Source organism: Callorhinus ursinus, unplaced genomic scaffold (assembly GCF_003265705.2).
Source record: "Callorhinus ursinus isolate GAN/ISIS: 27379988/994484 unplaced genomic scaffold, GSC_fseal_2.0 scaffold51, whole genome shotgun sequence".
In the NCBI taxonomy this organism is placed as follows: domain Eukaryota; kingdom Metazoa; phylum Chordata; class Mammalia; order Carnivora; family Otariidae; genus Callorhinus; species Callorhinus ursinus.
In genome coordinates, this window is record NW_027397113.1 from 3454716 (window position 1) to 3481950 (window position 27235).

Genomic DNA, 27235 nt, shown 5'->3' on the forward strand with positions numbered 1-27235 from the left:
GGCGGGGGCTCGACCTCTCTCCGCCACAGAAGAGAAGGCGGGGGCTCAGAGAGGGCAAGGGGCCAGCCCAGGATTGCTCAGCTGGGGGGTGGGGGAGCTGGGGTCTGCACCAGGTTTGTCTGACCCCGAAGCTTACATTCTTGACCACTCCCCACTCAGCTTTAGGGGAAGAAGAGGATCTAGGGTGGAAGGAGGGAGAACAGACAAAATTACAAAGAGAAACAGACAAGCCCACTATTGGAGTCAGAGACTTCAACACCCCCGCCGGGAACTGAGAGCTCACAGGCAGTCAGGAGGGACACAGACGGCCGAACAACACCATCCACCAACTGGATCTAACTGACATCTACAGAACACTTCCCCCAGTAGGAGCAGATGACACATCCTTCTCAAGCTGACACGGAACACTCACCGAGAAAGACCACATGCTGGGTCATAATATACACCTGAACAAAGCTAAGAGGGTAGAAATCATATAAAGTATGTTCTCCGGCCACAGTGGAATAAAACTACAAATCAGGGGCTCCTGGGTGGCTCAGTCGTTAAGCATCCACCTCTTGGTTTTGGCTCAGGTCATGATCTTAGGGTTCTGGGATCCAGGCCCACGTCAGGCTGCGTGCTCAGCAGGGAGTCTGCTTGAGATGCTCCCTCTCCCTCTGCCCCTCCCCCTACTCGCACTTGCACTCTCAAATAAAAATAAATAAATCTTTAAAGATTTTATTTACTTATTTTACAGGGAGAGACACAGCGAGAGAGGGAACACAAGCAGGGGAGTGGGAGAGGGAGAAGCAGGCTCCCCACTGAGCAGGGAGCCCGATGCGGGGCTCGATCCCAGGACCCTGGGATCATGACCTGAGCCGAAGGCAGACGCTTAACGACTGAGCCACCCAGGCGCCCCAATAAATAAATCTTTAAACCAGAAATCAGTCACAGAGAGATAGCTGGGAAATCCCCAATTATTTCGTTATCTAATCAACACACTTCTAAGTAACTCAGGAGCCAAACAGATTGTCTTAGGAGAAATTTTAAAGCAATTTAAACTAAGGGAAGAAAACAGAACTCATCAAATTCGTAGGATGCAGCAAAAGCAGTACTTCGAGGGAAATGCACAGCCCCAAATGCACACACTGGAAAAGGAAGGCAGACGAAGAGACATTTGGTCCTGGAGGCTGGATGCCACAGTGACTGTGATTTTTAAAAGGATGCTGGGCAGGGACCTGGCAGGCGGGGAACCCAGTGTCCCAGGAGAAAGTGCTGAGGTCCCACCTACCACCACAGGTCAGCAGGTTCTGCAGCAGCACGAGGTGGACCGGGCACGAGCACCGTGGTGTCCCGTCACCCTTGGCAATGCAGATGTGGGAGCAGCCGCCATTGTCCCGGGCACACGGGTGGGCCGCTGTGGAGACAGAAAGAGGGAGGGGGTCAGTATCTGCCTCCCACCTCAGGACTGCAGCCTAGAGGGTGCTGGAAACAAGGGCCAGGCAAGAACTCACAAGAACGGGTGCTCCTCTGGGCCAGGCCCCTACACATCGTCCCACTTAATTCCCAGGGCAGCCTACGGGGTCTACTTCCTCTGCCGTGCATTTTACGGACAGGAAAACAGAGGCTGAAAGCACTCACGTCACACGCTGGCCCATCTAGGCCAGCTCCCACTGTGCCCACAAGCAGCACTCTGCACTGCCTGTCTCTCGTGGTGGAGTGGATTGGGGGATGGCCCCCACGTAGCCATGTCCTAATGCCTGGAATCTGTGAATGTGACTTTATTTGGAAAAAAAGGGGCTTCACAGACGTAATCAAGTTAAGGATCCGGAGAGGAGATCATCCTGGATTTTCTGGGTGGGCCCTAACTCCAACGACAGGTGTCCCTGTAAGGGACCCCAGAGGAGGTGAAGACGCAGACACAGGAGAGAAGTCTGTGTGATGACAGAGGCAGGGACCGGAGCCCTGTGGACGCAAGGAACACCTGCCACCACCACAAACTGGAAGGGGCAAAGACCGTCCCCACCCACAGCCTCCAAACGGGGTGCAGCCCCACTGCCCCCTCGATCTTGGACGTCTGGTCTCCAGCCTGTAGAATACACTTCCATTGCATTGAGTCACCCAGTTTGTGGCCATTTGTTACGGCAGCCACAGGAAGCTGATACACATGGGGATAAACATGTTCCTCCACCCCCTCTGTGTACGGCTAGAGCTGGATATAGGAGCATGTGTGTGTCTGTCTGTCTGCCCACTCTGTATTCAGTAAATACACCCCGGCTGCCGGCCGGATGCTTGCTGCCAGGACAGAGCGGTGAGCAGGGCCACCGCGGTCCCTGTCCCGTCCAGCTCCCTTAAAAGCTGCCCGTCTTCGAGGCCCTGGGGGCTGCCCTACCTGCCCGCCTCAGCCGGGCCCCTCACCCTCCCGCTGGCCGTGCAGGACAGCAAATCCCCAGGGAACTCACAGTTTTCAGTTCAGTGAACCGAATTAACCAACACCTGACCTACAGGAAGAAGCCTGGGAGGGTGGCTGCCCTCCCTCAGGTGAGAGGAAATGGGAGAAAGCACGGCTCCCAGCCCCACAGAAAAACCGGGGTCCTGCCTCAACCTCGGGAATTAAGTGCGTAAAGTGACAGAGGTCATGGTTTAGGGCAGGGGTCAACACACTTTCTCTACATACAAGAAAGTAAACAGTTTTGGCGTGACGGGCCAGACCATCTGTCACAAGTCTTCCAGCTGTCACAGGAAGGCGGCCGTGCGTGGCACATAAGCCAATGGGCATGGCTGTGCACCAATAAGACTTTATTCACAAAATCAGGTGATGCCCGGATGGGCCCAGGGGCCGTGGAGCGCCACCTGTCGTTTAGAGGTGAGCTGCAGAGTTTCGTGAGTAAGCAGGTTGGGTGCCCCACGTCCCAGACCAACACGGGAGAGCTCACTCCAAGGGTCCCCCACCCTCACCCCAAACGAGGAGCCTCTCCACGTCACCCTAGACGTTGCACATTAGCACTCACAGCGGCGCCCCCGTCTCCGACCTCATGCCTCTTTGTTAAACATTTCCTGGCTCTCCCATCTCCTAAGGTCCAAGGAGCTGCTGGTCGGCCTGCCAGGCTTTATGCCAACACCAGCAGGTCTGGACATTCGTGGGTTCAAAGTTCACCATTCTGACCACAGCCGGCAGTTCTCAAGGCTGTGACACCCAGGACTCCGTGGCTTCGCTGAGAATGGTGTAAGGGGCCAGGGAAACTCGGGCACTCTGACCCACATCCGTCAGGTGCCTGAGCGGACTGGAAGCCGCTTACCCAGCGGCTTCACTTATCCAGGACCCGGCCGAGAACCCACAAGGCCAGAAACCAGCCACTCAGCAGTCAACACAGAAGTGGCCGACTCAGTTCATCAGAGGTGACGCCCCCAGCTCCAGAGAGAAGCTTATTCACCGAGAACATGCCGCCTGAGCCAAGGGGGAGCCAAGGAATCAGTAGGAGTCACTCAGAGCAGGACAGGAAAGGCGATCAGAGACAGGGCCTCCGGGGAGGGGAGACACGGCCAGCGGCAGGGTGAGGGGCCCGGCTGAGGCGGGCAGGTAGGGCAGCCCCCAGGGCCTCGAAGACGGGCAGCTTAAGGGAGCTGGACGGGACAGGGACCGCGATGGCCCTGCTCACCGCTCTGTCCTGGCAGCGAGCATCCGGCCGGCAGCCGGGGTGTATTTACTGAATACTGAGTGGGCAGACAGACAGACACACACATGCTCCTATATCCAGCTCTAGCCGTACACAGAGGGGGTGGAGGAACAAGAGGTCCCCCAAGCGTAATAAGGGTCCCTCCCACCCAGCCCTTTGGCGAATCCTAAATCCCATTTCCCAGCCTGAACCCCTGCACAGCGGGTGCGATGAGCCACGTCATGCCCATGGTTTTGTTCCCGTCCGCGGCAAGGGCGTTTTGCACTTGGCAGTGAGGCTACTCATCAGTTGAGTTGGAGTTAATCAAAAGGGATACGAATTTAAAGGTGGGTCAGACTCGGACCTGTCGCTGAGACGGAGGGGCAACGAGGGCCGAGAGTGGCCCCGGCCAACCGCAAGTCCCGCGGTCCTCACCCTGGCCAGCCTCCTACTTGCTCCGAGGGATCGGGTCGGGGCTCTGCACAGACGCCCGCCCTCCCGTCGGGCACCTGCCCACAACACTCCCCCCCCCCAACCCCCACATACAGAACTCCTCTAGGCTGGTATCCTCCACAGCGTGGATGCCCGTCAGATGGGCGACTCGGCCCTGGACTCGGGTCCGCTTGTCGCCGGTGGTCTTCTCCACACGCTCGATCATCTGCTGCTGCCGGTCAATCCAGTAGAGGTGCTTGCCCAGCACGGTCAGACCCATGGGCTGCACGATGTTGGCGTCCTCCAGGGTCAGGCGGTTGGCCCCTGTAAGTGGGACAGATGCCCCCCACCCCGAGTGGCGGTGGCTGACCCCCAGAGCTCAGTCCATGCTGAGCTCAAAACAGAGGGCTGCCAGGGGCCCCAGGGGATTCCGTGCTCCGGCCAGGGCCAGGAGCTAGAGCGGCTCCCCTGCAAGCAGCCCTCGGACAGCCCTGCTCCCACTGGGCTGGCCCCTCCCCTCCACCCCACACATGGAAGAAAAGCCCCTCTAAGCTCCTCTCTGGCCTCAGGGCATCCCAGTCTAAGAGGAAGTCCACTGAGGGCAGCTACAAGTGTGGGTGCTGGAGGCAGAGGGGTCACACTCCTGTCCCAGCCTGCGCTGTGGGACCCTGGGCAGGTCACCCACCCTCTCGGAGACTCCTCTCCTGCCTCACCACATGGGGATCATTCAGGACCTATGTCTGCAACACTCGGCTGGGACTCTATGTGGTAGACACAGAGCCCCAGCACAAGGCCCACCCGAAATAGACCCCTGCCTGACAAACGTGGCGGCTGGTACCACCATTTCGGATGACAAGGGAGGCCAGCTGTCCCAGGCAAGGTCAGATCTGTGGTTTGCTGAGGGACCCAATGCCCGGGGCAGCCCCAGGGCACATACCTGACAGGTCACAGCTTTCGATGCGCTTCAGGTCCGCGTCCACCCAGAAGAGCTTGCCCAGCCTGTTGTCCACCACGAGGGCCACAGGCCGGATGAGGCCCGTGGTGAAGAGGACCTCACGCTCGGTGCCGTCCAAGGCCGCTCGCTCGATCTTGGCCGCGCGGTCCTGCATGTTGGTGAAGTATAGGTACCTGCGGGAGGGGGGCAGGTAAAGGACGGGTGTCACGGCCTGCCCGCTCCACGGCCAGGATGGAGCACGCAAAGCACCAGAGAGAGCAGGCCCGGATCCAGCAGGGCTGGCCCCCAAGGCTGTATGGGGTTGAATGGTGTCCCCGCCGCCCAAGAATTCTATCTACCCAGAGCTCAGAATGCGACCTTAATTGGAAACTGAATCTTTGTAGATGCCGTTAAGAATCAAGGTGAGGCCATCTGGTCAACACCTGAAGCCCCCAGAAGCTGGAAGAGAGACAAGGAAGGGTCCCCGCAGAGCCTCCCGAGGGGGCACAGCTCTGCTGACACTTAGCTTTAGACATCTGGCCCCTGGAACTGTGAAAGTTCTTTTAATCCCCCAGATGGTAGTCGTTTGTTGTGACAGCCTCAAGGACTAGCACGTGCTCTGGCTAAGTCCCTGCCTCCGTGGAGGCCAGCCTCAAGGGAGACTCATTAGGTTGTTAAAGAGCCACCTAAAATAACTAGGCTTGTGCTCCCTGAGCCCTTGTGTGCTGCAGGGGCTGATACCACCATCATCCTCAGATTCTCAGATGAAGACACTGAATCCCTGAGCTTACATCACCTGCGTGAGGTCGCAAGGGCAGCAAGTGGATGGGGTCAGGTTTCAACCTTGGTCTGCCCAGCCCAGGACCTGTGTTCACACGAGCCATCCCCAGGCGTGAGCTCCATCAAGTGGTGCCTCCACAAGTCTGAGCCCTGCCTGGTGGCAGCCCCGCAGATGCCTGAAGGTGGCTGTTGTGTGCTTGCCGCCAGCCCCCAAACCTTTGCGTGCCTAGCTTTAGTTCTGAGCCTTAGGTCATGTGGCTTTCGGTCTCCCTCTCACCCTGTTTATTCCCTTTGGGACCCTCCGAGTCTGTCTACATCTTCACGGAAGGAAGAAGCTCCCAGGAGTTGAGGCCGTGCCCAGAAAAGTGGTGAGCTCCCTGTGATGGAAGGTATGCAAGTGCATAACCAGCCATCAGCTGGGACGCTCTGGAAGGGATTTTTTGTTTTGGGTTCAGATTTGATGGGGATGGTACAAAACCTATGAACTAAAACTTCTATCCTTTCTCTGTCTCGCCGCTGGGGTGCAGAACCCTGCACTGCGGTGCCCGCCCACCCCTCGGCCTCGCACCCTCGCTCGGCGTTGACGACGATAGCCCGGGGCTTGTCACGGTCCCCACGGAGCACCACACCCATGGCGTCTCCATTCAGCCGATGGACGTTGATGGTATTGGTGGCCTCACATGTCCAGAACAGCGTCCGGCTGTAGATGTCGATGCTGAGGTCGTGGGGCTGCCTGTCTGGGTTTTGGCTCTGGCTTGGAGAGGTCAAAACAAAGGGCTGTAAAAACAAAGAGACGAGCATTGGCTACGGCCATCACGGGAGGGCAGAGGCCCCGGTTTCTGAGTCCAGACTGCAAGTGGGGACTCCGGCCCTACCCGGGGCCCCTTCCTGTCAGACCAGCGTGCACCACACGCCCGTCTGAGGGGGAAACTGACCAAGCAGCAGCTCCTGGCCGGGCTCTCGGCCGTTAGCTCAGATCTCCAGCCCTCCCACCCACAAATTCGCAGCGGGCTGTCAGCTCCCATGCCCTCCAGGTCCTGTTCCTGCCCCACAGAAGGGCCGCCCACCTGGTGGCTCCACAGTCAGCCCAGGATCACAGCCTCCTTCTCGAGACATCTTTTCTCTTCTTGCTTAATGTCTCGGACTCATGCTTTTGGAAGAAGACCTTCAAACCTTGTTATTTTTTAAATTTAGGGTGCCAGGACAATAGGTGTATAGAACAGAAGTCCACTCCTCGCAGCCCTCTTCTCTGAGGGAAAGGCCAGGGGTGCAGGCCCAGGTAGGGGGGATAGGTGACACACAGCGCATCTCCAGAGCAAGAGGCAGATGCCCCTCTCGGCGGGGGTTCTGTCTACACCCTGCATCTCCGCCCTGGGAGTCTCTCTGGAGAACTATGCCTGACTCTCTGCCACCTGCTGCTTCTCAGGGTCGAGCCCTGGTTTTCAGAACTACCAGAGAATACCTTGTTTCACGAAATGCTGCAGAGGAGGGGAGAGCCTCATCTCCCTTACCGGCCGGAAGCCTGACTCCCTGGTGGATCTGGGCCCCTTGGGTTACCCCGAAAGGTTCTCAGGTGATACGATCTGGTGCAAAGTGGGCTTCCTGGAGCGACTACCAACAGTTTGGATAAAAAGTCCCTTCCTCTGTGAAGGGCATCGTTGAGATGATGCTCTGCTAAGGGGTCACTGCAAACTTTATCCATCTCTCGTCAGCAGTCAAAACAAAGTCTCCTGGTGCAAGAAGGGGCTTGCAGCCAAAAAGAAGCCCCTTCAGGAGGCCCAGCCTCTTGAACCCAGCTAGAAACGAACAGCACCCCACGCGCAAACAGGAGCCTCTGGTCCAGTCCCACTGGGCAGCTAGAAGCGTGTGACTCACATCTGAACACAAAACACTGCTTTAAAGGGTCGTGTGTCTCTGCAGGTAACAACATCCACATCCCCAAGAGCTGGGGGCTCTGGGAGCCAAGCGTCAGGTCCAGCTGGGCACATTCCTTTCCCAAGAGCCATAGACTCTGGCCAAAGACCACAGCCCGGGGCACCTGCCGGGCTGGGAGTGAAGCAAGATCCCAGCCAGCCCTAGCGGGAATCAGGCCCCCCGTGGAGGGTGGGTCTGTGAGGGCCGAGCATAAAACCAGGCTTTGGGGCACCGGTCATCAGAACAACCAGCTGCGAAATGCAGGGAGCATGAGATGACACACTGCCCGCACCTCTCCTACCCAGGCATCCCAACATTACGTACGTTTAGTACAATAAAAAAAGTTTACTGGAAAAACAGTTTAGTCAAGTAGATAATGATTTAAATCATCATCCTTGGGGAGGCACCTGGGTGGCTCAGTCGGTTAAGCATCTGCCTTCAGTTCAGGTCACGGTCCCAGGGTCCTGGGATCGAGCCCCGAGTCGGGCTCCCTGCTCAGCGGGGAGCCTGCTTCTCCCTCTGCCCCTGCCTGTGTGCTCTCTCACGCTCTCAAATAAATGAAATCTAAATCAATCAATCAATCAATCAATCAATCAATCAATAACAAAAAACAAAAAACAAAAACAAAACAAAACTTCATTCTTGGGGGTAAGGGGTGCCCCTAATAAAGAATCAAAGGCACCAGAGGGTGGAGCTTAGCAAGACTCACAGGAAGGGAAACAGATGTTTCCCAAATTAAGTAGAAACCCAGAAGGTGTCCCTAAAGGACTTTCCCTTCAAAGTCTCTCCCTGCTTTTGCCAGACACCAGGAAAGAACACTTCCTGATGAGACTTTTAAGGCAATTTGCACCCAGCACCTTCCTCAGCAGGGAAGCCACGGGCCATCAGTTCACACTTCCCATCCTCCAAAGGACTCAACTCGACTGTCACCTGTCCTGGAAGGGATGGAAGGAACGCATTCCCACCATTCTGCCAGGCTCTGCCCGCCCCCACGGCCCCCGCAGAGATGATACCACAGCTGCCCAGGCTCAGCTGGGACTTTTATCACCAACCAAGGACACAGACCGCAGGGGACGGCTTGTCAACGCTGTGCTGTCAATGGAGTAATCCCGGACACAGCGCTGGGACTCAAGGTCAGGGTGGAGAGGAGCCAAGGGAACTTCACAGACACAAAAATCGTCTGGAAGTCTCCACCGGCGGCATTTGTCTGCGTCGCCTTGTAACAGAGCCAAGATTTCACCATAGGACATGAGGTCTGACCCTGATCACGCCACAGAGAAAGGAAGGGTTCGGTAGCTTCTGTACAAGGAGTCTTTGGAAACTGGCGGGCTGGGCCAGGCATGGCGGTGAATGCCACACTAACGGAACGCCAGCCACATGGAGACCCCGAGTGGGCCCCGAGGCCGCCGTGAGATGGTCCTTCACGGAACGGGTCACCGAAACCTAACATGAAAGCGGGCCGTTCTGCTACAATAAGCATTTTGAAAAGGCATACTTGTTCTGATGCATCGATTCACCGGGGCCCAGGGTCAGCCTAACACGGATTTTGCATTTGCCAAAGCACAACCTCATCCCTGAGAAGCGCTGGGTGAATGCGAGGGCGGCCCGCACGAGCACACACCTGCAGCGCCCTCTGCCGCCCGCGTGCGGCGAGCCACGCCCGTGCACGCTGGGCGCCTAACTTCCCGCCCCGACGGCTCAAGCAAACCCACGAGCTGTGGCCCTCCCCGCCCCCACGTCCTCAGCCAACTTCGGGTCTCTTCAAGGTCGTGAGGAGTTACGTCTTTAATCCTTTAACATATGCAAAAAGGTGTACCTGTATTTACGAGGTCCCTACCTTTTCTTCACCTGTCCCTGGCAAAAATTTTGAGCGCTGTGCGCCTCGCCCCCTTCTCCCATAGCCCTGTGGTTTTGCTGCGTGATTCTGCATGGCGTAGTGAGGTTTCCGAACGCTTGTGTTGCATTACAGTGAAACTGACTCTGCAAGTCCAATGAACTAAGAATAAATCCAGAATAACCGATACCAACTAGCCTTCCACAAAACCACTGTGGAAAGGGGAAAAAATAATCCCATTTCTACCTATAATCACAACCTAAGGGTTTCACACTGCTCAGGATTACACCCTGGGACGGCATAGTTAGAGCCCAGGTTGCTGTTGACGCAAGCCATGCTCTGTTGGCACCCCTCTGCTAAGCAAAAGGGGACGGCAGCCTGGAAACGGCCCGGGGGGGCTCCCTGCCGAAGTGACCCCCGTGTCCCCCAACAGGTACACTTGCCTGGGTCCCGTCATCCTTGGCTCGCTTGATGTTCTGGCGCCCATCCACCCAGTAGATGAACTTGTCCAGCGGGTCATAGTCGATGGCCTTGACGTTCCTCAGCCCATGCAAGGGTAGGATGAGGTCTGGGCTGTGCTGGTCGTCAGGGATCATGCGGCTGATGGCACATTTCTGGCTGAACAGCAGGAAGGTGGTGGGCGCTAGAATGGGCAAAGAGACAAGGGGGCTGCGCGTCAGCGTCCGGAGCTGAAGACGGGGTCGGCAGGGAGGGACGGCATTCCGCTTTCTCCTAAGAGGCAGATTTGCCTATGTACCTACTAGATGCACTGGGGAAAACACGGGAAGGACATAAAGCTACTTCCTGGGGGTGGACTATGGCGGATTCTACTTTCCACGTTATGTGTGTCTCTGTTTCAACATTTCGTAAGTGCGTGAACTATTTTGAAATAGACAGCATTTTTAAATTATCGAGACTTAAGACAGAAGGAGGGTGAAGGTAGGAAATACCAAACTCCCACCCATAAACGTACTTAATGCTCAGATAACTGTATCATTTGCCGTACGCCCGTATGTGTTCACGTGAACTGCTGAAACTGTATGAAGTGAACCTGACACGGGAGGGGACACGTTACGGGGGTGTCAGTGAGCCAAACTGCCCAGGCGCAGAAATCGCACTGCTCAGAATGTGTAGGAGGTGACGGTCAGAGCCACTGTCAGAGAATTACAGTTGGGTGGTTTGAAACTAAGTCATGGCCCCAGGTCTGCCGGCCACAAGAGCAGAGGCTCGAGTTACAGGCATCCCCGCCGGTGGGTGACTGCACCTTTGCGCTGACCCTTCAAGGTGATGGCCCCCAGGGGACGGGGACCACGGGGCCAAAGGGGTCCCAAGAGTAGGGAGGCCCAGGTGGAGGACCTGCTGCTTCATCAAGACACAAATACACGGGCCAAGCCCTCAGCTGAGACAGTCCATAGCACGATCTCTGGATGTAAAATCCACTCGCAGGGGAGAGCACTCACTCCCAGAGCCAGGCCTAGGCCTCCAGGTAACATGCAGCTTACGCAGTGTACAACCTACTCAACCATCCAGGAACACTGCGGAGGTACCAAGGTACCTCCAGACAAGACGCTCCTCTGTGCCTCCGCCCCCGGAGCCGGCCTGACCCACACGGGGGAGAGGGGCGCGGGGGCGCAGCAAGGCACTTACGGCTGCAGTTGCGGCTGCTGGGGTCCAGGGTGTAGTGGGAAGCACAGCCACAGCGGTGGCCGCCTGGGATGGCGAGGCACAACTGCCCACACTGCCCGTTGTTGTGCACGCAATCGTTGAGGCCGTCCTGGCGGGAGGAGTGGAACACCAGGATGTCCATCACGAAGTCCAGGTGGCCCTGGATGAGGGTGCGGTTCCGGCCACTGGCCTTGTCGGCCCTCTCGATGCTGTGCAGGTTCCAGTCGGTCCAGTAGATGTAATCACTGTACTGCGTCAGGCCGAAGGGGTGCGGGAGGTCGTCGGCGATCACAACGCGTTCCTGACCTGCGCGGACACACATGGGCACAGCGTCAGCGACGCACGGCCGGGCCCCGGCGCGGGGCTGACCGGCTCAAAGCTGCCTGGCAACCTGCGTCAGAGTCAGAGTGGCCCACCGCTTCGGAAAACAAAGCAGGGCCGACTGCAGCCGGAGTCCGCCTACCCTGTGACCGGGCAAGTCCCCTCCTCCTCCGCACTGGAAATGCACATGCCGTACAGGCTGAAACGTGCACAGAGCCACAACCGGGAAACAACCCAGGTGTCCATCAGCAGCAGAGTGGATGGGGGCACCCGGGTGGCTCTCAGTCAGTGAAGCGTCTGCCTTCAGCTCAGGTCACGATCCTGGAGTCCTGGGATCGAGCCCCGCATCGGACTCCCCGCTCAGCGGGGAGTCTGCTTCTCCCTCTCCCTCTGCTCCTCCCCAAGCTCGAGGGTGTGCATTCCCTCTCTCTCAAACAAATAAATAAATCTCTTTTAAAATTTTTTTAAGAAATCAATTAAAAGGGGGACAGCCCCCAGAAGAAGACAAAGCTGGATGAGCAGCCCGGGCTGTGTCCATACCTCCTGTGGGGCTTAAGGGCTCGCAGGCCAGAGGGAACGGTGCAGTAGGGGCCGAGAGGTAGCCGGCGCCCCAGCCCAGGGATGCCCCCGCCCAGGAGGACCCCGCCTGGCCCTCACCCAGCATGTCGGACGACTCGATCATGTTGGTGTCCAGGTCGGTCCAGTAGAGACGCTGGTCAGCGTAGTCAATGGTGAGGTCGTTGGCCCGACCCACCTTGTCCACCAGCGTCATGCAGTTGGTCCCGTCCATGAAGGCCCGCACGATCCTGGGTTTCCCACCCCACTCGGTCCAGTAGATGTAGCTGGGAAGACACAGGGAGGGCAGAGCGGGCTCAGGTGCGTCCACCCTCACTGCAGGGCAGGGGGACACGGCCACCGCCATCTCCTCAGCGTGGTCTGAGGTTTTCTCCACCCTGGAGAAAACCACACTGATGACATCCCTCCAGGAAGCAGGAACGGGGTGACACCCTGGGAGCCCCCCACAACCCTAACATCCCTCCAGGTGCTGTCACTGTGCTGCCTCCTGAGTTCCCACAGCAGTTCCCCTGCAGGGTAACGGCAAACACATCTGTTTACAGACCCAGACCGGTGGCACAGATGGGGGTGACCTCGTAACAGAAGGCCAGGTGGGATACTTTTGTCAGACACGAATGCTAATTAAGCTGGACAGGACGCCAGGGTGACAGGGGAAGTCAGGATGAATGTGGGCAAATCAGGACACACGGTCCCCTTACTCAAAAGGGGCAGAAGACAAGAATCTGAGGCCAGCAGGCACTACGGGGCCAGGATCCAAACTCAGCTTTCCTGCTTCCAAAGGGTCCTCCTCCCTTCTTGTTCAGCAGCTCCACAGAAGGAACCCCTGTTCCAGAACCGTGTGCGTCTTACTTGCCCTTCGGCTAAAACCGGGCCTTTTTGCTCTGCCATCCTGCAATCCTTCCTTCTCTAATAGTGTGCGACAGGCAGCGTTCGGGGTACGCCACACACATCACTGATGCACTGGGGGCGAGCACTATGTCCGCAGCACAGAGAACTCTGGTGCACAGGGAGACTCAACCCTGGCCCGTCTGGCCCCCGTGCCCAGGGCAGGGCCCCCAGGCTCCTGACAGGTAAAAGCAGGTGCCTTGCGAGGCAGGTGGAACCCTGCCTGGGAAGCCTGCAAGGAGCCCTTTCTGAGCACGCTGGACTCCAAGGTCCTAAAAGCCAGCAACATGGGGCAAGGGAAGGAGCCCAGCTCTGCTCTCCCTGCTTACCTGTCCCTCAGTAAGTCACTCAGCTTCTCTGAGGCTCAGTTTCCACATCTGCAACATCAGGGACAGAGACACTTGTCCCATGGAGGCCCCCCGGATGCTGCACTGAGACAGCTCGGGTCAAAGTGCCCAGCGCAGCATCCAACAGAGCGGCCACCCTTCCTTCCTTCTGCTCTGGGCCTCAGTTTCCCCTCTGTGAAACAAACTAGATACCTCCAGGGTCCTGCCCGCCCCGGCCACCTCAAAGCTAGTGGCGGTCAGGACGGCTCTAATGAGAGGGCCAGCTGGACAGCCACCCCCCCTCGGCCTACAGTCGTCACACGCGGGCTGATGTACGGAAGTGGGGGGGGGGGAGACACGTGTGAGGAACAAAAGCGGCTCTTACCCTTTGGTGGGGTCCAGGGCCAGTGATCTTGGGTTGTCCAGGTCCCTCCATACAAGGACCTGCCGGAACTGTCCATCCAACCGGGCCACTTCGATCCTATTGGTACCAGTGTCTGCCCAGTAGAGGTTCTTGCCCACCCAGTCGACGGCCATGCCTTCCGGGTAGTCGAGGCCAAACTCGATCACGTGCTCCACGGAGCTCCCGTTCATGAAGGCCCGGCTGATGGTCTGGGAACGGGGAGGAGGCAAGGGCCACGGTTAGGAACCAGCCCTTCTGCAGACCTCTAACCATGAGATAGATGCCTGGCCACCCAGAGCAACTACTGACCACATCTGGTGCCCAATCGCCAACATTCAAAGGCTTTTCAATAAACGTTTTTAGGGAAAAAAAAGATTTGATAATATTTAAGTCTTTATATTTCTGTATGTATATCACATACAAATAGGTTCTTTCACTCAGTAACCTTTGTCATGAAGTTTTATTAGGAACTAATAAAAATGCAAAAGGTGAGGAGCTACGGAAACACAGAAGCGCTCACGACCATGGTATCGTTTACGGCGGGGAAACGGGAAGCCACTAGGACATTTAAAAGAAGGGAATGGTTACATAAAATACGGAGTATCTGTGCGGTGAAACACTTCACTCATCTAAAGAACTGTGTTAAAGAGTTCCTAACAGCATAATCGATTACCTCTTATAATGTTAAGTGAAAAAACCGGGATAAAGAACCCTCTAGAGCACCCGATGGGGACCATGAGCAACACCGACATGGGGAACTCCCCTGAAACGTCAGCTGGTGGAGGGGATAGAAGTGATTTTTATTTTTATTTTCTTCTTTACACTTTTTTGTCTCCTGCCCTCTTTTCTCCAGTGAGCCCCCGTGACTGAGAAAAATCTCCAGGAGATGGGCAATACCCTCGGCAGAATAAGAGATAAATGAGTATGCTACTTCGGTTGTACGGTACTTTAGACCAGGGGCCAGCAAACTCTTCCCTAAAGGGGCAGATGGTAAACACTTAGGCTCCAAGGGCCACAGATGTGGTGCCTCTGCACAATCTAGCGGCACAAGCGTGGGCGCAGGCAACCCATAGACAAATGGGCATCTCTGTGTTCCAATAAAACTGTATTTCCACAACCAGGAGGCCAGCCCGCGAGCTAGTTTGCCAAATCCTGCTTTACGATAAGAAAAGGCCCTTCTGTGTATTCCTGGATATTCACATGGTGCCTAAAGACGGCACTTGCTGCTAAGCAGGTGGGCACCGCTGAGGGAGTGAGTCCAAAGACAGTGTCAACTTACAATAAAACGCTTCACAGACCCACAAAGCCCATCGTGTGTCTAGTGGATGTGCTGGTTATAATCACTCGTGTTAGTTTATTAAAATAGTCACTCATACTTTATTGTCAGAGATCACGTTGGCATAAATATTACAGCTCCTTTTTCTTTCTTTTTTTTTTTTTTATTTCAATGCGGGGCTTGAACTCGTGACCCCGAGATCATGAGTTGAGCTGAGATTGAGAGTCGGACGCCTGACTGACCGCGCCACCCGGGCACCCCTGAATATTACAGCTCTTCTAAGTCTTAAAAGACTATAAAAGCCTCCGAGGTGGTGCCGTCACAGGCGAGGCGTCCACAGCGAAGCTGCGCGCGTAGGACACCCCGCAGACTGTACCTTCAGGCTGACGTCCGTCCAGTAGATGTGATTGTTGGACACATCGAAGTCCAGCGCAGAGGCCTCCTTGACGCCCGTCAGCGGGATGGCCACGTCATTGTTGTTGGTCTCCAGGGAGATCCTGTGGATGGCGGCCCTGCTGGTGAAGACCAGGAAGGCCTCGGGGACGATGCAGGTCTTCATGTCACTCAGCAGCTCCAGGCCGATGGGGCAGCCGCACTTGGTTGCGTGGGGCGTGAAGAAGCACAGGTGGCTGCACCCCCCGTTCTTGTCTGCACACGGGTTGGTTCCTGGAAGCAAGCATGGCAGCTCTAAGCCTCGGTAGCCCAGCAGAGGGAGGTGGGCATGGGTCCACCATCCCATGGGGCTCTGCCCCAGCCAGACAGCACATGGGGACCCCGGGTGGGGAGGACGGAAACCGAGGTCCTCCCCACAGCTGCAAGGAAGGGACAGTGACAAGGACAATGTGGCTGGCTCTGCGTCCAGGGTGACCCGGTGCCTAGAACTCAGTCTGTCCGCCCAGCAGCCTGGGAGGCGGGAGCCATTCCCACCGCTGTTTTCCAGTCGCAGAAAGTGAAGCCCAGAGAGGCTGGTGAAGGTGACACGGGCAGGAAGTGGCGCAGCTCTAAGAACGGGCCGTGATGGGACAAGTCACACACACACACACACACACACACACACACACACACACACACACACCCACCCCCCCCCCCCCCCCCCCGGGCCTGGACTCCGGGCCTGCTGACTGGCCCGACCGCCCAGATGGCACCTCCCAGGTGCCAAGGCCTCACAAACCCAGACTCGCCCAGGACGGCCAAGGGGGTCTCTTCTTCACTAACACAGAGGACTTAGGGTGTTCATTTATTGTTGGCCAGCCTGTTAATCTCCCTTACCTACCGAGGCACTGTTAAAAGTGACTTTAATGTAGTGTTACGTATTTCAGCTAAAAAAAAGAATCCTGTTCCCCAAATCTCTCAGGAAGTCCTGAGATGAGAGAGAGAGAGAGAGACGAACCCAATTTCTCAACCTGAAAGCACAGCTGACAGACACATCTTTTTTATTACCTGTTGGGTTTTATTCTTTGTTTTTTTAAACCATCACTCACAGACGGGCCTCACCGTCCACAGCAGATATTCAGTGTGTTCTAAAAGGCGACTGGGAAACGAAGCTTATCGGTCCCATTCCTCTTTGTCAGGAACCCAGGTGGCTGGGCGGTAAGACCCGTCCCGGGGACACAGAAGGCCCAGTTGCTCTCAGCCGCACCCCGCCCCCCGCCGCCCCCACAGCCTCACCTCCAGGTCTTTGCACAGCTGCCCCCGTGCCTGGCCAAACTTGCCCCCACCTGCCCCCTAAATTCCAAGCTCAAGTGGACCTCCCGCGTGTGTTAAAGCCAGGCATCCCTAGCATCATCCCAGATTTAGCCACTGCCCAGCGGAGAGCTAAGGACTGTCTCAGCCACTAGACGGAGAGACTGGGAGCTACCTGAGGGCAAGCACTGGATCCTCTCTGCCCATTCATTCCTTCATTCATTCATCCAGCAAAGTTCTACTGAGCACCTCCGATGACTACAGCAGGTGCTGTAGTAGGTGCAGAGGCCCCCACTGGGAACAGAGCCCCAGCCCACGTGGAGCCCACGGTCCCACCCCCACCACACCTGGACACTTACTTTCTCCCGTGTAGCCTAATGACCCGCATCTGGAATTCTTTTCATAAAGAGACAAATCAGGTTAAGTGAGCTTTCTGCAGATCCTGGCTTTCAGATAAAAGGTGTGTGTGTGGGGGGGGCACCTGGGTGGCTCAGTCAGTTAAGGATCTGCCTTCAGCTCGGGTTGTGATCCGGGGGTCCTGGGATCGAGCCCCACAACCGGCTCTGTGCTCGGCGGGGGACATGCCTGTCCCTCTTCCTCGTCCTCTGCCCCTCCCTCCTCACATGCCGTCTCTCTCTCAAATGAATATATAAAATCTTAAAAAAAAAAATTACGCATCTGAAGGTCCAGCCTGGCCACACTGGACAACAATCACAGCCCACCCCAGTGATGAGGTTGAGGCAGACCTGGAGTGAGTCCCAAGCTCAGCCACATCAGCGACGTGGCCATGCGTCCCTCCTTCCTCCCCGTGTAAATGGCGCTTGCTCGGTCGTCAGCGTACGGGGCTGCTCCGGGCACTAAGGCACTTAGCCCGAGCCTGGCACATAGCAGACACTTAACAAACATTGGCCCTGATCGTAACAATTACCGCCAGCAGCGCCCAGCCACAGCCACTACCCAGGCAACAGCCCCGGCCGGCCGAGATACCACGTCCATCCCGCCGTCCTTCACCAGATCTCACCATGTCCTAGCCTGGCCCCTCCCCAGGTGGGCGCCCGCGGACGGAAGGGCAGCCACGAGCCCCCTGCTTCTTCCTCGTGCCAGTCGGCTTGGCTCCCCGGCGGCTGGAGGCTGAACGGACTCACCGACAGCCTTGGCCACGTTCACGGCCTTGAGCCCCATCAGGTCGGGCAGCTGGTCGATGATGACGTCCCGGCTGGCCTTGACCTTGTGCACGCGCTCGATGCTGCGCCGTTGCCAGTCGGTCCAGTAGATGAAGTCCCCCAGCAGCGTGAACCCGAAGATGTGTGGGAGCTTGTCCTCCAGGAGCGTCCGCCTCTTTGTCCCGTCGACGTTGATCACCTACAGGATGGCAGACACAGGTATGAACCGGCCTCGGGCCTGAGCTGCCGGAAATGAGCCAAGGTCAACGCCTGGGATGCTCAGCTCTGCCTGCACCCCGCGAGGCCGTGATACGAAGCCAGGTGCCGTGGCTCCCCAGCAGAGCTGGACGAATGACCTTTTCAGTGGTGGGGCTGGCTCAGGGCTCTCCCTGCAGCCTCCCCTACCTGGGCACTGACACTGTGCCGAAAGGGCCAGGCGAGGCAGACGGCTGTCCTCTCCCTTCCTGTGGCTGATCCGCCTGCAGTACCGAGGTGCGGGTCTCAGACCAGGGGCAGGCTCTGACAGCAACATCTGCCTGCACACAGCACCGGCAGGTCTCAAATCACACGCTCGATGCAGACTTGAGTTTCCAGAGGCTGGATTACTAAGACGCCGTGGGCCCTGGGCAAGACGACACACCGGTCTGTGGACCAGTGTCTTGCTTGGTCAGGCCCAGATGAACTCTGAGGGCACTTCTGGCCCTAAGTCTGAGCCTGTAACTCTCAGACATTTTCCACCCCCACACACGAGTGGCCATTTACTCTGAGATACAAAAGCTAGCTTTTTCTTGAAGAATCGGTGCTGATTAAAAGCATTAACCACAAAAGCCACAAAGGAGAAAACTGCTGTCAGACATAAAAACGCCTACGATTCCGATGACAGATGATCCTGTAGCAGCTTCTGTTGAAAGGGAGACTCGATAAAACACAACATCAAGATTCTCCGGCTCTCAGGCCAGGATGAAAGAGACATGACAAGTCCCAACAGACCTCCTGCAGCCAGATGACACTTCCAGCTCCGCAGAAAAGCGACAAAACCTCTGTTTTGCAGGCGGTGAGAACAGAAGACAGATCAAATTCATGCTGAACAGAAGAGACTTGGGTCGTCTGCTGTCGGACAGCACAGGACAAAACCACCAGGTCGCCTGAGAGGAGCCGGCAGCTCTGGGCTGGGCCCAGCAAACCCCTGCGCCCCATGGACCTAGTTCTCCACCTGTAACTGAGGGGAGCAGCTGACGTCATCCAGGCAACTTAACCAAAGACAGAACAACGCCTGGACCCCCAATATGAGGCAATTCAGGCAGAAGTGGCAGGCTCCGGCCCAGGTATGGATCCTGGAAGCAGCTCCCCGCAGGGACTTCCAACGCGCCACCCAGGTGAGAACGTGGGGTTGGGGGGTGCCCTTGTACTGAGAGCTGGGGAGCTGCCAACCTCACCTGGAGAGAGGAGCTCGGGTTGCACCGATTTCTGTACTCATCCCTGGGCACCACTCCTGGCCCTGCTGGTTAGCAGTAAATGGCAGGTAATGGACTAACTCTGCCAAACGGTTTGGGCGCCAGCCCTCAGAGAACGCTCTGCACAAAACTTGCCCCTGGGAGGGGTCTCATCCTGGGCTCACGGCCCAGGAGGTGAGCTTGGGAGGGGAGAAAGAGTACCTCCAAGAACACATCCCGTCAGGGGCAGGGCTCAAGCGAGGCCCTGGGGACCCTTGCTCCTTCCTCAGCTCGGGATAACGGGGGCCGCGCCGGGGATGGCCCGCACACGCACTGCATCGACACTACAAAGAAAACCATCCACGTCTAGAAAAAAAGACTCGGCTTCAATGCACCAAAATGTCAATACCGCCTCTGTAAGAGACTTTCCTCTTCCTTCAGTATTTCCATATTTTCTCAGTTTTCTTTAATAACTGAACTCCAGACATAAATAAATACACATTCTATTGAACTGAGGCAAGGAAGTACCTTTTTCCTGGCTCAAGAACAATGAAAACGAGCCCACGGAGGAACATGGGGCCAACAAGGCTGGCAGCCCCTCCTCTCTCTCTCCGCCTCTGCCCCCTCCTGCCCCGACCTCGAACGCGGGGCCCCACGCCCCTCCAGAAGCCACTCCCCCACCCCCGATCACCCTCCACACCAATCAGAGAACCCAAGAAGCACCTCGCAGGCTCTCCATCAAGACTCTAACACTTGAGAAAAATACACGAGCCCAAAGTGGTTTTCTATGGCAGCGTTCTGCACACGGTGAGCAAATCCAGCCCATCCGTAAAAGTAACTACCGGACCAGGCCTTTCCCCAGGCCCGGAGCGCCCGTGGGGCCTGTCTACAGGGAGCAACACACATTTCAACATCCCAGCTTTCCTAGAGAGGAGCCGAGGGTAAGGTGACGAGACACAGAGCACGGGTCCACTGGGCTCCTGCGAGGGTAACGCGTCCAAACAGGGTTCGGGAATAACGGAATCGAATTTGCAACCCAAGAATGTTGGGAGTCAGGGGAGAGTATGGGAGACAGATTTTCCAGGTCAGGGGCTGGCAAACTTTTCCTGCAGAAGATCATAAACATTTCCAGCTTTGCGGCCATATGGTCTTGGTAATGCAAGAGCCACCACAGAGAGCGTGTGAGTGAGTGAGCAAGGCTGTGTGTGCCTACAGCACATCGTTTGTGCAAGGAACAAAAATAACTTTGGAGACGCTGAAATTTGAATTTGGTGTCATTTTCACATGTCATGAAATATTATTTTTCTTTCGATTTTTTTTCCGCAATCATTTGAAAGTGTAAAAACCAGTCTCCGTTTCAGAGTGGTACAAACACAGGCGATCGGGCCCACGGGCTGTAGATTCTAACCCCTGCTCTAGAATTGAGCGCCTGCGCCCTTGATTTTCAGGAAAGGAAACTGGACGTCTCTCCAAGGAGTTACGTCAAAAATGATCACGCCAGATGCCAAAGGTGCCCGGGACCAGCCTTGATCTCTCTGACCTTTGGCTTCCGTCCTCCTGTGCTGGGCCGACTCCGCGCTCCGTGCCCGGGTCTGGGGTAGGGGAGGGGGCAGCAGAGAGGTGGGACAAGCGGAACAGACACCCGCAGATCCCAGCTGCGCTCTGAGGGGCAGCACCCACGGGGGTCTGTGGGGAGGCCCACAAAGTGGTGGGCCCCAGAAAGTCACCACGACAAGAGATAGGAGCCCAAGACCAACCCTTTGAAAGCACACGTTTCAAGGGAAAAGACTTCTGTTTTCTGATGGAATAATTATCACAGTCAGACATAACCCCCCCCCCCAATTAAAACTGCCCAGGTTATTTTGTTCCATGTAATAAAAAAGATCTTAAACACACACTTGCGTGCACATATGCATGGCTCAGCTGCCCGGAAGCCCCATGTTCTAACTTCTTCCCCGGGGGACACACAGCCCCCAGGCCTTGCAACCATCCCTCTTGTGCTGAGTATGTATTCTGGTTGTAACGGAAATCCCCTCCGCCGACCCAGTACCCAGTACGTGTCAGGAGCAGGGAGATACCTGTGTAACCTCTCAGTCTGTGACTTATCCCCAGCCTGCCCCACCAGGCGCGTGGATCTGAGAGCTGACCCTGGACGGCAGGTGTCACTGTCCTGGCCAGAGTGAGAGAGCAGGGGGCCTCACAGAGCCCAGATGATCTGGAGCCCCCAGCAAGTCCAGGGCGAGCCACACGCAGGTGACACCTATGGCAGAGACAGGCTGAAGAGCCTGGGTTGGCCTGCAAGACCTCTGCTTGGAGTCCGAGCAACCCAGAGGGAAACAGCCAAGGACAAAGCTTCACAAAGGCAACTCAAGACTCCAAAGGGGCAAGACCAGTCCCTGCTTCGATTCAGTAACGGCTAAAACCACCCTCCATGGACACGCATCACAGAGCGTGTGCCCGGCTATTTAAGTGCTTTGCCTCTGTCAGCTCTGCTAAGGGGCACCATTCCTCCCTCTACTCCAGAAACTGAAAGCAACAGAATCTGCACAAATACGTTAGCAAAGGCAGGGGCTTCTGAACAGACACGGTTAGAAAAGCAGCCGAGGCGCTGTCCAGGGAGCCAGGATGTCCCCTCTCCTCAGTGGCCCTCTAGAGCACCGACCACCTCCGGCGTGCTGGAGCTATCCTGTTACCCCCCGTGTCTATCTCCCCTCTAGAACATCCACCCCCTCAGGGCACGGTCTGGCCCTCACTGCTCTTCCGGCACAAGGCAGTGTCCGTGGATGCTGTGGAATGCACAGGTGCTCGCCGAGGGCTGTGGAAGAGGCTGGGGGGACGTGACAGCTCTGTTCAGGGACCCGCTGAGCAGCTGTGGGAAAGGGGCAAGTGGGAGCCACAGAGAGAGTGTGGGAGGGAGCAGTGGAGGGGCATGGGAGCAGGCACCTCAATACAGACCCGGCGTGTCCTGAGTCCCCACCCACCGTCAGCACGGAGACCCTGACGCAAGCCGGACCCGAGAGAGCTCCCGTCTGCTTGGAGAGAAAAGGCCCACGCACAAACAAGTGAGGGGGGCATGATAATGATGCCAATGATCCGGCGGCTGAGCCAGAGCACGAGCACCCGACCGGTTTCGAAGGGGTTGCGGCTTCCAGCGGGAGAGACGGCCTCCAGGTGGGAACGGGGATGTCAGCACTTTGCAGAAGGCGAGTCGTCCCCATGCATGAGACCATGGCATGTGGCAGGAGGTAACTCTGGGCTTCCGAGGGGGGGAGCCAGGGGGCAGCTAGGCACGTGGGCTTGGAGGGCACTAGGGACGGAAGGAGCTGCCGGGGGGGCGAGGGGGGAGGCCATGCTGGGCGGTCACGAGCCTGGTGTCTGCCAAACAGCAGGGACAGAGGCAGAAAGGGCCTGGCGTCTGCCAAGAGCAGAGAGAGAAGTGCAGGGCCCCGGCGGCCACTGGTTAGAGACAGCTGAGGGAGAAGGGAGTCCTAGTTGCTTTTATGAATCCGGCTGACCCTTGTGACCCAAGACCGAAGACCCGCGGCAGGTCAGAGGAGGAGGGGAAGTGCTCTCGGGGTGGGGAACCCAGCAGGGCAGGAGGGAGAGGGGGAAAAATTGCACAAACAAATGGTGGGCCATAGGAACGCTGGAGGCCTGGTCCTGAGGGTGCAGCTGGGGTCGTGGGAAGGGCTGGATACAAGAACTACGGGTATTGATGGGGCAGGAGCCTCCTACCCAAGGGCTCTAGATCTAGGAAGACAGGTAAGGAGGCAACCCAGGGAATTCCGACACCTCAGCCCCCACCCATCCCACGTGGCTCTAGCCTGCAGGTGTTGGGGAAGTCAGGGGCGCCTCCCAGAGTGAGCCTGGAGGGACCAGCCTGAGCCCACCCCAGCTGTCACGACGGCAGCTAGCTGGGCCGCCGAGGGGCTGCCCCAGGGGCTGGTCCGAACCTGATGTCCAGGATAGCTGTCACAGACAAGGCCAGCAGGAGGCCCACCTGCAGGGCAGCCCAGACTTGCCCGAGATTCAGCCTGGTCCATAAGTCGCATCTATGTGCTGCTAATGCCATCCAGATGAATCCCCGTTTCATCAGTCCGGCCTTTCCAGACCTTTGTTCTCCTCCCAGTTCATCAAGGGATTAGCCACAGCTGCCCTATAAAGTCCTTCTTGGGGGCCTGGCGGGCGGAACACGGGAGCCCGATTACCTCTTCAAAGGCGCAGCCAGTTTATCACCGTCTAAAGTTCCTTTCTTCCAGCGCCTTCCCTCTGCGTTCAGAGCCAGGCGGTGCGCACAACCAGGCCGCACGGAATCCGTTCTCCCCGTCAAAGGCAACTGCGTGAGGCAGGCCCGAGGCCAGCGCTCAGGCTCCTTAGCATCTGGCCTGGCTGTTCCATTGTCACTGGGCATAATTTCTGGGAAACATTACCACTGCTAGAAGCATGTCCTGTTGCTTCCCTAGCCTGGTTTATACCTCCCCTGACCATCCCTCCCACCTGGAAACCGGAAAGTAAACACAGCCCCTGGCCCTCAGCAGTTCCCCCAGAAGCCCTCAGAATCCTCTGTGACCTCCAGCAGGGGCTTCTGCACTCAGCTGGTGGCCTGATCCAAAGCTTGGTCCTGAGGGGCGTACCAGAGGAACAGCTGTTGGGCAGACGTACCAAGGTGGCCCCAGGCACCTGGAACATAGCTGGCACTCACCAGGTGCTCGGCGGCACACCCCGGGACCCCAGAGTGAGGGCCGAGAGGCCACAGCAGGAACATGGAGGCAAGGCCCCTAGCACACTTGGGCCACCTCCAAAATGTTCACCCCTGTGCTAGAGGCCGAGAAGCCAGCATGACTCGAAAACACCTGTGGCTCGCCTGGGGCGTCTCCCACCAGGGGGAGAAGACACTCTTGAGTTTACATGGAAGATGGTCTCCACGCCTATGCACGTCAGCAGCCCCCGCCCCGGGGCAGGGGAGGAGCGGGTGTCCGGCACAAAACCCACAGCCAGGGTCAGCCCCCGATGTGTGGGAGGTGGCTGCAACAGTCTCTGATGGGGTCGGCATTCTCAAAGTGTGTGCCACCAGAGCCACGGCGGAGAAAGAAAGGGACCCTCGATCATGTAGCTTGAGAACACCTACACGCCTACATTGCCCCAGGCTGCTTGATCAAAGATTCCCAAATCCTTCTAATTCTGTAGCCTGTCTCTTCACACTTTCTGGTGATTAGCTCCAAACAGACAGATTACCTGCTTGTGGTGCGCATTCCCGGTTTGTGGTGCACATTCCCTTACTCCGGGCCCTCCCTCACCCTCACGCTACCATGACAGACTGTCTTCAGTCCCTCCACTGGTTACCCTTAAAACTGCACTCCTACCTCTCCCCAGCCTCCCGCCTCCTAACTTCTGTCCCTTCTGCTTAGCGGTTACCACCGAGGATCATGTTCAGATTCCGTCGGGAAGCCTGACACCGTCTTAGGGCTTTGTCTGTGAATTGATTCTAAAGGTGGAAAATCAAAAACCACCCACTTGCCACATGACCTTGAGCAAGGTACCGTCCCCCTGGACCTCAGTTTCTCATCCACGCATGGGGACCATGCCACACACCTCCAAATACTCTTGTGGGACAAACACACGAAAGGTGCTCAACATCACCCATCATCAGGAAAATGCAAATCAAACCCAGGAGACACCACCGCGCACCCACCAGGATGGCTACAATCATGATAAAGGACACTGAGGCTGTGCTGAGAGCAGAACACACATACGCTGCTTGTGAGAGCGTGCGCAACGGTGCAGACCACGGACCAGTCTGACGGTTCCTCAGTAAATCACACATAAAATTCCCACACGACACAGCAATTCCACTCCTTGGTATGTACCCGAGAGAACGAACAACAGGCGCCCAAACAAAAACTTGCACACGGCGCCCTTCACAGAGTTGCTCACAGCAGCCAAAAGGGGGAAACAACCCGAATGTCCATCAACAGACAGGTGGATGACGTGAGGTCCATCCATACAACCAATGTTATTCTGCCATAAAAACGAAGTGCGGACAGGTGCCACCGTGTGGATGAATCCCGAAAACATCATGCTGAGCGAAGAAGCCAGGCATGAAAGGCTGCATACCAGATGACTGCGTTCACGTGGAATGTCCCGGAACAGCCAACCCCACAGGGACAGACAGGAGATCCGTAGGTGTCGGGAGCTGGGAGGGGAGACCAGGACTGGCTGCTTAATGGGCACGGCGTCCCGGGTGATGAAAACATTCTGGAACTAGGCAGTAGTGATGGTTGCTGTGGTTCAGCACTGTGAATTTATGAGGGGCCACTGAAAGGCACACTTTAATTGTAAAAATGGCCATTGTAGATCATGTGTGTTTTACCACAGTAGACGACCCCAGCACCCTGCCATGGGAGTACACGGAGCCATGCCTGTTCCGTGTCCAGCGCTGTCAGCTGGACACACGCGTCCCCAGCCCCCCGGCCCACTCCCAGGGGTGGGTGGGGTCCATGGAGACGAAGCCTCCTCAGCAGACCCCACTGGAAACAAGGGTCTTGGCTTCAGGCTCAGAGGCTCCAGAGAAACTCCCTTTAGCAACAAGGTCATTTGCAGGGAATCCGACAGGAAACGGCCACTCTGGCAGAGACTTGTGTGGGAGAAGCACCCACCCAGCCCTGAGTCCCCTTCCCGGTCCTGCTCAGAAGCGTGGCTTGAAACCGTGCAACAGAGACATACGTCGATACCCTCGCTCCCACCCTCCCCCCTCAAGCTGCCTGGTGGGGGGCTCCCCACCAAGCCAGGAGAGGAGCGAAGGTGACCCCCCAGGGATGTCAATAAGCAGCAATGTGACCAGAAGCAGAGGAGGAGGATCCCAGAAGTGACCAGAACTGAGGGAGGCGTCCACACCGAGGAGAGGCACAAACGTCGGCGGCTTCCCTGCTACAGGGACAAATTTAACTGTCGTATTGACAGCACCTCCAAAAAATACACCCATGAGCAAAAAGCAGTTTGCCAAAGAACACATCTGGACACCACTTATTAATCACATAGAATCACGCAAAACAAGACGACATACTGTTCAGGGAGACATCCGTGTAGTAAAAGAAAACGTCTTGGGAAGGCGGCACCAAACTCAGAGTAGCGGTCACCTCTGGCTTCAACTACGTTGATAAGATTTTCTGTCTTAAGCTGGGCGGTGGGCACTTGCATGTGATTTTTCATTAAGATTTTGTATTCTGAGGGACGCCTGGGTGGCTCAGTCAATTAAGCGGCCGACTCTTGATTTTGGCTCAGGTCATGATCTCAGGGTCATGAGATCAAGCCCTGCATCGGCCTCTGTGCTCCGCAGGCAGTCTGCTTGGGATTCTCTCTCTCCCCTCCCCCTCCCTCTGCCCCAGCCCCCACACCTGCACATGCTCTCTCTTCCTCTCTCTCTCAAATAAATACATTTAAAAACAAAGATTTTGTATTTTGAAATAGTTTAAGACACACAAAAAGTCGCTCGGGGAGCTCCCGTGTGCCCTTCACCCAGCTTCCCCATGACAACATCTTACACAACCACGGTATATCCTATGACGGCTTTCACTCGGCCACACATCTCCTTAAGGCCTCAGAAATGTATCATAATGAACTATTTTTTTCAAGGATCCTATTTGTCCAAATAGCATATAGCACAGGGGCGCCTGGGTGGCTCAGTCGGTTAAGCGTCTGACTCTTGATTTTGGCTCAGGTCATGATCTCAGCATCATGAGATCGAGCACCAGGTCGGGCTCTGTGCTCAGTGTGGAGCCTGCTTGGGATTCTCTCTCTCTCCCTCTCCCTCTGACTCTCCCCCCCACCACCCTGCTCGCACGTGCACCGCACACGTATTCTCGCTCTAAAAAAAATAAATAAAATCTTTAAAAAAACGAAAACAAAAACAGCAGAGCACAGGCATCCGTCCGATGCCCGCCTGGTACACGTGATGGGCTCCAGGGCGGCCAGGCCT

General features: G+C 56.6%; 1 protein-coding gene across 4 annotated transcripts in view; it reads right to left on the reverse strand.

The window, feature by feature from the left end:
• LRP5 (LDL receptor related protein 5) overlaps positions 1 to 27235 on the reverse strand; it is a 99574-nt gene that overhangs the window by 13885 nt on the left and 58454 nt on the right. For all 4 annotated transcript variants that reach the window (XM_073883355.1, XM_025878406.2, XM_073883356.1 and 1 more), the window contains 10 exons: positions 17810 to 18026; positions 15358 to 15647; positions 13688 to 13914; positions 12173 to 12357; positions 11177 to 11500; positions 9973 to 10172; positions 6350 to 6558; positions 5005 to 5195; positions 4182 to 4391; positions 1271 to 1396 (listed from right to left, as the gene is read on the reverse strand). In XM_073883355.1, the coding sequence (XP_073739456.1) occupies positions 1271 to 1396; positions 4182 to 4391; positions 5005 to 5195; positions 6350 to 6558; positions 9973 to 10172; positions 11177 to 11500; positions 12173 to 12357; positions 13688 to 13914; positions 15358 to 15647; positions 17810 to 18026 (2179 nt within the window). The remainder of the gene's footprint in view (positions 1 to 1270; positions 1397 to 4181; positions 4392 to 5004; positions 5196 to 6349; positions 6559 to 9972; positions 10173 to 11176; positions 11501 to 12172; positions 12358 to 13687; positions 13915 to 15357; positions 15648 to 17809; positions 18027 to 27235) is intronic.